This window comes from Labrus mixtus, chromosome 10 (assembly GCF_963584025.1).
Source record: "Labrus mixtus chromosome 10, fLabMix1.1, whole genome shotgun sequence".
In the NCBI taxonomy this organism is placed as follows: domain Eukaryota; kingdom Metazoa; phylum Chordata; class Actinopteri; order Labriformes; family Labridae; genus Labrus; species Labrus mixtus.
The window spans coordinates 8,222,698-8,232,724 of NC_083621.1; the positions used below are offsets into that span (position 1 = coordinate 8,222,698).

At 37.3% G+C, this 10,027-nt stretch overlaps 1 protein-coding gene across 1 annotated transcript in view; it reads right to left on the reverse strand.

The window, feature by feature from the left end:
- Positions 1-207: 207 nt before the first annotated feature.
- Positions 208-10,027, reverse strand: part of simc1 (SUMO interacting motifs containing 1) — an 11,583-nt gene continuing 1,763 nt past the window's right edge. Inside the window, exons 2-10 of the mRNA XM_061047896.1 lie at positions 5,883-7,181; positions 5,231-5,478; positions 5,047-5,116; positions 4,491-4,651; positions 3,460-3,552; positions 3,150-3,281; positions 2,740-2,896; positions 2,495-2,579; positions 208-548 (exon numbers count right to left, since the gene is read on the reverse strand). Of these exons, the coding sequence (XP_060903879.1) occupies positions 337-548; positions 2,495-2,579; positions 2,740-2,896; positions 3,150-3,281; positions 3,460-3,552; positions 4,491-4,651; positions 5,047-5,116; positions 5,231-5,478; positions 5,883-7,181 (2,457 nt within the window). The 3' untranslated portion in view covers positions 208-336. The remainder of the gene's footprint in view (positions 549-2,494; positions 2,580-2,739; positions 2,897-3,149; positions 3,282-3,459; positions 3,553-4,490; positions 4,652-5,046; positions 5,117-5,230; positions 5,479-5,882; positions 7,182-10,027) is intronic.

A 10,027-nucleotide genomic window follows, 5' to 3' on the forward strand; every position in this document is an offset into this window, starting at 1 on the left:
CCTATTGGTCAGCTCGTAGACGGTCCAACCAGCTGTTGAGTCAGAGTAAATATAACCCTTAAGTGATGAGTGACTGGCTATAATACGGATGGATAACAAAGTAGTTCAAGTAGCTTTGGCTTGTTTAGAAAATTGTGGAGTTGGCAATATATCTAGTTAGTAAGAAAGTAACTTATAGAAACAAAGATGCACAGATTTATATTTCAGAACAAGAATTCAGCCAGGCCCAGCCTTTATTTAAAAAATCTTAAAAATCCAATCTAAAAAATATATATAAATATTAAATTAACACAGTGCAGATTGGAAAGGAAAAAAAACATCAACAAGTGTTTTTAATCAGGACTGACAGACATCGAGCAGGTATTCCTGTAGATAAGTGAGGGACTCCTCAACATGGAGAGGTAAGGCCTGGCCAAGGTCTTCCTGGGATCTTGATAGAAAGGCCTTTATAGCTTCATGAACTGCAGGTTTGGACACCATATCATCCGGCTTGTAGACTTTCGTGCCAACCCTGCCGCTTTGTTCCACCACTGAGCTGCAAAGATATCCTACGTAGAAGAAATGAAGAAGTTGAGTGAATAAAAACTAGGCTTGTGACAGTGAAGTAATTTTACTTATTTTTGGAATTTTTCATTAACATTTATTAATTAAAACCATATTTTAAATGCGAAAGACTGTTACAAACATACTTGAAATGAAATGACACAATAAAAAAAATGAATGAAAGTTATCGTGCTAAATGTTTCTTCATTAGTTCAGGAGACAGACAGAAACACACAAATAGGAAAACGAGTAGTGAAAGTCCGAGAATAATGTAATTAAAGTAGAAATGGGGCTGAACGAGAAATCAATTAACTTCTATTTGTGGTTTAGGATGATTTTTAAAAATAAAAATCTAGATTTTCGCTTTAACTTCCTCCACTGCGCCTGTAGTTCACATCCTCCCCCCTTGTTAACTTCCTACAGAGACACGTACAACAACATGGCTGCCAGCATTAAGGAAGAGTTTACAATTGATTTCACCATCTCAAACTGAGGCATGCAGCAGGGTGGGAGGAATGTGTCTCACAACGAGATGCACAAGACCACTACAGCCCACAAATAGGTGTTAAAAAGCACCCAACATTTGTCATATCATTTTCCCATTGCATCACATATGACAAGAAAGGATCATGATGGAAAGCTATTACTGATGCAGTAGTCTTGTATATTACTAAAGGTATGGTGCACACTGCCCATATATACAGTCAAAAAGCCTTGGTTTATCCACATGCCTAAAACCATCGGCCCCATGTACATGTATGTGCTTAACAGCCAAGTCTTTTGTTGAAGAAGTTGCTCTGCCTCAGCTGAACTTTTGCTGTAGCCTGAAACTACATAGTGCACTTTAAAAAGGTGGAGTCAGGAGCATTGTTTGCAGCAGCTTGTTAATACAACATTCAAACTGGGCCTTTTCCCCTGGGTCCAGAAGCACACACTCACTGTAGGAATTAGTGTGTCCGTTTACTCCATGTGCCTACAATGCAATCTACCGCATGCTAGCACAAGCTAACCGCTGGTGCTTCACCCCCGTTTTGGAATAACCTTTATCCGTGTGCCATTTTGCCTCACAATGATCATATTTTATGTTCTTTGCCACTACATCCACGTCCGTCATATTCGTCGGTTTGAATTGTGTCTAAATGATGAATTGTATCCACTCCTAAACTTACCTGCTACCTTCTTTTTTTAAGAAGAAAAAAATCTATTCAAACTGGAAATTGAGTTTGGTACGAAAAAATCTGAGATTTTATTCTTAGGCCATATTGCCTAGCCTGAAGAGGAAAGCGTGGGGGAAACGACAAGACAGTAGAGTTCTTGTGAGTTGTTTTTAAACTAAAATAAGAACTCCAGCTTTCCCCTCCTTCCATCACCGTTGTAGAAAAAGACTCCATTAAACAGTTCAGTACAATCCTTTATAGTCACACACCACATATTGCAGACACTGAAGTTGAGGTTTCCCAAAGGCTCTGAGCACTGTCTGCCTCCTGGCAGAAGGAAGAGTTGAATTAGTCAATAAAGTTGTTGAATTTAAACTTGATAGGCTCGACATTATTACCTCTGTTTTAGATTGCAGTGAAAAACCAGGGAGCTAATGGTGCTGTGTGTAATGACCATTGATAATTCTGAGACTGCCACCAAAATTTATTGATAAATTTTTTAAATCTGATGCTCTCTTCAATTTGACAGAATTAATGTGAAAGCAGCACAATTTGAAATTTCCTTCTATCAGCATTTAAATGTTTTAATACTGGGTTTCATGGATCACAAGGCAAAAAATCCAGAAAGTGGATCCCCTGGACTACAATCAACGAACATGCAGCTAAATTAATACATGTAAATACATGTGTAAAGGGGATAATGACAACAAATGTGGAGCAGTTCAGCATGACTTTGGCAGCTGCAGCAACTACATCCTCAAGGCACCCTTTTCTTCTACTGTACCACATCTCACCTTTCATTGCTTTGTTGTAGCTGAGCAGCAACATCCAGAGAAGATGGACCAACTCTTCCCACCTCTTCCACCTTTCAGTTCCGTCCTAGTAAATTCAATCATCGATCAATTGTATTGAACAGTCACATGTTGTTGAAAACCTTTCCATTAAGCTTTTAGTTAAATAATCTTAACAATTTCTTAATTGAGAAATGGAAGAAGACAATAAGACAAAGATGAAAACATGATACAAGAGAGATATTCACCATTGGGTCAGGATCCAGAGTGCAGTGCTTCAGAAAATGCAGCAAAAGACTGAGCGACATGGGTAGAGAGACTTTGAGTGGGCAAGCATAGTCCAACAGATGTTCCAACAGCTTACATCTCAGCAGTTTACTCTGCAGGCACTCCAGCAACAACATCCTGGTTGTCAGAAACAGATTAGTCAACAGTGACCTGCAGCAGATTTTGCCAGTGACAAATTTCTTTCAGTGGTTTATTCTGAATTGGTACATTGATTCATTACAAAGGTTATTTCTAAATTGATTAAATAGGTTTAAGATTTCCTTTTGTCAAGGCAAAAGAATGGTTCATAAATACAAGCAATGTCATATTGTCTGATTTGTTTTGATAGGAACTTAAATGGCAAATATAAAACCTTATCTCGCCACCTCACCTGTGTGCTCGTATGGGCACACTGCCAATGAGCATATGGAATAGCTCCTGGGACAGTTTGGCAGAGGTGAGAGCTGGAGAGTGGTCCACCTCCAGAGCCAAGGACAGCATCCTCTGGAGGATGTAGATGATTCTGCAGGGGAGTAAAGATGAAAGAAATGGAATATGAAGAAGACCATTGAACACAAACAATAATATAACCTTCTATTTCCAAAATATACATTAAGAAATCATTCTTCTGCCCAAGCAAAAACTAAAAAAAAAAAAAAAACTTCTTAAAAATAAGATATATATTTTGGGTTTGTTATTACCTGATTTGTTCATCTCTTTCTCTGGCTGCTTCTCTACTCTCTCCATTCTCTGTTGATTTCATGATGGCTGTGAAGAGCCACTTGATGACATCCCTATAAAACATACAAATATTTTACTTTAATAAAAGATGATTTTAAAATAAAAACACATAGAAATTATTATCCATGTCTTAAAATATGTTTGAACAAGAAAACAAAAGTTACATTTTATTGTACATGTTATGATGAAGAGAGCTTACAATTATGTGGGTTAGCTTCAATTGTACAGCTTCCAATCAACTGATACTGGTTTTACAAAAAGTGTAATTTCATGTGTATAAAAAAGTTTTATACACATGAAAGGGATGGTGTTTTCAGCAAACATTTAATGGCATGTAACATAATACTATGTACTAATGTATTTAATATGGGATGTCACTCTTAAGCCACACAGAGGAATTATGTAATTGCAATGGTGTTAGCAGCTCAGACATTTTGATCAATCAATCAATTTTTATTTGTATAGCGTCAACTCATAACAAGTGTTATCTTGAGACACTTTACAAGAAGCAGGTAAAAGACCTTACTCATTGTTATGTTACAAAGATCCGGCCTATCCATCATGAGCACTTTAGCAAAGCAGCAAAAGTTACAATGGTAAGAAAAAACTGCCTTATTAAAAGGCAGAAATCTTCGGCCGGATCCCCGGCTCATGACGAAACAGTCTTCACAGGCCTAGACTGCGCCGGGCTTGGAAAGGGATAGGGGGAGAGATGGGATAAGATGCAGGAAGAGGGATAGAGAGCAAGGGGGTGGGGGGAGGTAGACTGTCCCCCAGAGGATCTGATCCTCTGAATTAAACACTCTCTGAATAATGTTTGCTTTTTGGTTAAAAAAATAATAGAAAATACAAACACCTACCCGTTCAAAGCAATACCCAAGAAATGTTTGTATTTCCTAACATTGTAAATAAAGACTGTTGAATAAAGAGCAGAATACTTTTATGATTGGCAGCGTTTCATGCTTTACAGACCCCTGTTAACCAAACTCACTTGACACGAGAGAACTGCTTATCACATGACAGTGTTGCCTTCGCGATGGAGTGTTGTAGGGTAGAGGAAGAATGTTTGGCCTTGAAGTCATCCTCCAAAGTCTGCACAACATACTCCAGGAGCATGCGCACGACGTCAATCTGATGTCTCTTCATGTTGTCCTGCAGAAGCAAAAGGAGCACAGATAGGCTGTTAAGTGAGACTGACCGAAACAAAGATCTAATTTTTCTTTTTGTAATTGACAATATCAGCAATGCTTAAATATTTGGAGAATGACATCTTTCTGATGAAACTGACACAGAAGAAAATCTCTGCAAAAATCCCACTGTGAATACAAAAACAAGAAAGCAAATTTGTGATTAATGTACCTACAATATAAGAGTTCAAATGAGCTCTGAAATTGCAACTTCACTGTAAATCGACCAATTAGAGCAGAACATTTAACACCATTTAGATTCTACAATTTCACAACCAAAATCCCATTCATATAGTTTAGTAAAACAACACTAATGGTATTGTTTTATATTACCTAGTGTACATTAATAGATTGTTTTACCGGATTAATCATGCATGTGGTCAACAACTCCCAATCCCATGGAACTCTCGATTTATCCACAATGTGATGTCTGCAAAATAGAAAGCAGTTTTAATTTGAATTCAAAGACAGAAAGGGAGTTGGATGGTTAAAGGCTAGAAAATAAAAACGTGACTATAAACTCTTCTTTTTGTGGTTTCCTCACCTCTGTGTCCTCATCAGCAGACTAAAGGCCTGCACACACAGATGATAAGGACACTTTGGGTCGAGCAGAATGCCATTCATCAGGTGGACTGTGATATCCTTGGGAGGGTAGAAACCAGGCTGTAGAAGGTCAGACAGGAGCTGCAAAGTGCCCTCTGGGTAGTTCTCATCAATGGTACTGTAAACCAGGCTCAGGCTCTGACGACATAGCAATTTTGGAGGTCTAAATCCTTCTTCTTTCTCAACCGTCTAAACAAAGAAAAGAAAAGAAAAACATGCCACGCATTCAGCCTAGCATACCTTCACATTTAATAGTAACGAGTGTGACAGAAAAGTAACAACTGTGACAGAAAAGTATAAAACTCTAGAGCAGTGATTCCCAAAGTGTGGGTTTTTCAATTTGAACTGTTTGTTGGTGGGTAAATAATTTAGTTTCAATGCAATGCCCTAGGCTTACGTTTATATTGAATTTTACAAATTATGAAATAGACATGTATTGACAATTATAGACCAGATGTTGGGCTCGATTTTGCCCAAGATCAGAGTTGTGCAATTAGACGTATGGGTGAACCCCACCATACTTTAAGATCTCAAAGCGGACAGCAGGATTCTTAAGGTTGTGAATAGCTGAAAGCTTTAGAAATGTGTCTCACCAAGGCTGGAGCTGGTCCAGACATTATTTTCTTGAGTGTAACTGGGCACACAAAATGTCTGTCGTCACGACTGGCTGCCCTGAAGTCCTCATCAAATCTGCTCTCTGTGTTTACCTCTTGCCAAGTATAAGGCATTGGGCTATCAATGCCTCGATCCTGTTCATATTGCCAGCTCCCAGATCCGCTATCCATGTCATCAGTTTTAGGCACAGACAAAAGAGGTTCACAGGGGATGCTCCAGCCCAGGAGGTCAGAACTGTTTGATGCCTCATCAACCTTAACCGTCTCCATTTGCCATTTACACATATTCTCAGCTGGTGTATAACCAGAGGTGGGCGCTGCGTCAACTTCGCTCTTGAAGTTCAGAGTTTGGGGGCTTGTTTTGGGCAGACAGTTGAGGTCAGTGGGCTCAGAAAGGTTCAGTCCGGTAGCAGTAGAGTAGAGGGGTGAGTGATTAGAGAGAACACTTTGTGCAGAGTCTGCTTTATCTGATATCAGTTTTTCTGGATCAGAGGAGAGGACCTGACTTTGAAAGGGATCATGTGTTTTTTTAAAAGGTGAAAAGGGGACTGATGAAGAGTCAATAAAAATATCTGAGCAAAGGTCATCCCTTGTGTCAAAAGTGCTGTTCTCCCTCGAATCTCCGAAGGCAAAGTCAGTAGGGCTCCGTACACGCTGAGATATTTCAACATTTAACGGCTTGCTTGGAAGTTCTTCTTGTTTTTTTCTGACAGGAGAAATAATAGTCTGAGAAAGTGAATTGTCCAGTAGGGGTTCTGTGCGGAGACTATTTGATGCAGAAGTTGTCCTCAGATCTTTGCTGCACTCTGGTGTTTCACTGGTAATACCTTGTTGAATAAAGTTCGGTGACATTTGCATAGGATCTTTGGTTAAGGATACAGAACGTCTTGGCATCTTCAGGTCTTTAACATGAGTTTCATGAAAAGGCATCCATTTTAATTTTATAGTTGGCACACAATTATTTTCTTTGGTGGTCTGCTTTTGGTGGCTTTGAGAATCCAAACATATCTGCCTCTGCTTTAGGTTCAAACAGTCTTCCTGTAGTGCAGTTGAGTCACTTGAAGGGCTCTTCTGTATGTTAAAATCTTGTTCGTTTAAAGTATGAATTTTATTTTTACTGTCTTCCTTAATTTGACAGTAGTCTGGAGGCAAATTGTCTGACTCCTCTTTCGTCACAATCTCAGTCAGGTCCATCACTGCCAAGGATGTGGAATTTTTTCTTTTGTGCACCTTCAGGTCTGGAAGAGTCCATCTTGGATCCGTGAGGTTAATATAACCCTGGAAAGGAAATAATGTATTCATTTCTACTAAAGAAGCAAGAAATGGAAAACTCAGTCTTTAGCATACTGCAGGCAAAAATGATTCACATTTCTCTTCATTTGTTCATATAAAGTAAGTTATTTTTTTCTGTTTAAAACCACAATTCTTTGTTAAGGTTGTGAATTTATGTGTCTTATAAAGAGGTGTACGGGTAGGGGAAACTGACAAATATACTGTATTGTAAATACCTTGGCTCTGAAGTTGTACAGTGATATTCTGCCAAAGCTTTCATAATGGGATGGCGCTTTCTCGCTCTCTAATTGCATTGTATCATTGTGAATAATGACGCACATCTCATACCACTGCTATGCTGACGATACCCCGCTCTTCCTGTCATTCCAGCCAGACGATGTTACATTCTCAGCAAGAATCTCGTCATGTCTTGCTGATATCTCTAAATGGATGAATGAACGGCACCTTCAACTCAATCTTTCAAAGACTGAGCTCATTGTGATCCCAGCCAGTCCCTCTATGCAACCACAGATCAATATCCAGCTTGGAACAACCAAACTCATGCCCACAAAGTCTGCCCGGAACCTGGGTGTCATGACCAGCTAACTTTTAAGGTTCAAGTAGCCTCGATTGCCCGGTCATGTTGATTTGCCCTGTACAACATCAGGAAGATCAGACCTTACCTGTCAGAACACGCTACACAGCTCCTGGTACAGGCTCTTGTGATATCACGCATCGACTATTGCAACTCTCTACTGGCAGGTGTTCCTACATGCACTATCAAACCTCTGCAAATGATACAAAATGCAGCAGCACGACTGGTCTTCAACCTTCCTAAAAGAGCACATGTCACTCTGCTGTTCATCTCCTTACATTGGCTCCCAGTTACTGCTCGCATCAAATTTAAAACTCTGCTGCTCGCTTACAAAAATGGCTCCTCCTTACTTTAACTCTCTCATCCAGGTCTACACTCCCTCCCGCCCACTACGCTCTGCCAATGAAAAGCGTCTGATCCAACCTTCACAACAGGGTCCTAAGTCTCTGACTAGACTCTTCTCCTCTGTTGCCCCCCGGTGGTGGAATGAACTTACAAACTCCATTCGATCTGCAGAGTCCCTCTGCACCTTTAAGAAAAAGCTAAAGACCCAGCTCTTTCATGAATACCTACTAACTTAATGATGATGTTGATGATGTGTTACAGTATATATGTTACAGTATATGTGTTACAGTGTATGTTACAGTATATGTGTTACAGTATATGTGTTACAGCATATGTGTTACAGTATATGTGTTACAGTATATGTTACAGTATATGTGTTACAGTATATGTGTTACAGTTTATGTGTTACAGTATATGTATATGTGTTACTGTATATATGTTACAGTATATGTGTTACAGTATATATGTTACAGTATATGTATATATGTTACAGTATATGTGTTACAGTATATATGTATATGTGTTACAGTATATGTATATATGTTACAGTATATGTGTTACAGTATATATGTTACAGTATATGTGTTACAGTATATGTGTTACAGTATATGTATATGTGTTACAGTATATGTATATATGTTACAGTATATATGTGTTACAGTATATGTATATATGTTACAGTATATATGTGTTACAGTATATGTGTTACAGTATATGTATTAAAGTATATGTGTTACAGTATATGTATATGTGTTACAGTATATATGTGTTACAGTATATGTATATGTGTTACAGTATATATGTGTTACAGTATATGTATATATGTTACAGTATATGTATTACAGTACATGTGTTACAGTATATGTGTTACACTATATGTATTACAGTATATGTGTTACAGTACATATGTTACAGTATGTTACAGTATATGTGTTACAGTATATATGTTACAGTATGTTACAGTATATATGTGTTACAGTATATGTTACAGTATATGTGTTACAGTATATGTGTTACAGTATATGTATATGTGTTACTGTATATATGTTACAGTATATGTGTTACAGTATATATGTTACAGTATATGTGTTACAGTATATATGTATATGTGTTACAGTATATGTATATATGTTACAGTATATGTGTTACAGTATGTATGTTACAGTATATGTGTTACAGTATATGTATATGTGTTACAGTATATGTATATATGTTACAGTATATATGTGTTACAGTATATATGTTACAGTATATGTGTTACAGTATATGTATATATGTTACAGTATATATGTGTTACAGTATATGTGTTACAGTATATGTATTAAAGTATATGTGTTACAGTATATGTATATGTGTTACAGTATATATGTGTTACAGTATATGTATATGTGTTACAGTATATATGTGTTACAGTATATGTATATATGTTACAGTATATGTATTACAGTACATGTGTTACAGTATATGTGTTACACTATATGTATTACAGTATATGTGTTACAGTACATATGTTACAGTATGTTACAGTATATGTGTTACAGTATATGTGTTACAGTATATATGTTACAGTATGTTACAGTATATATGTGTTACAGTATATGCGTTACAGTATATGTGTTACAGTATATGTGTTACAGTATATGTGTTACAGTATATATATGTGTTACAGTCTGCGTTACAGTATATGTGTTACAGTATATATATATGTGTTACAGTATGTGTTACAGTATATATGTTACAGTATATGTGTTACAGTATATGTGTTACAGTATATATATGTGTTACAGCATGTGTTACAGTATATGTGTTACAGTATATGTGTTACAGTGTATGTGTTACAGTATATATGTTACAGTATGTGTTACAGTATATATATGTGTTACAGTATATGTGTTACAGTATATATGTTACA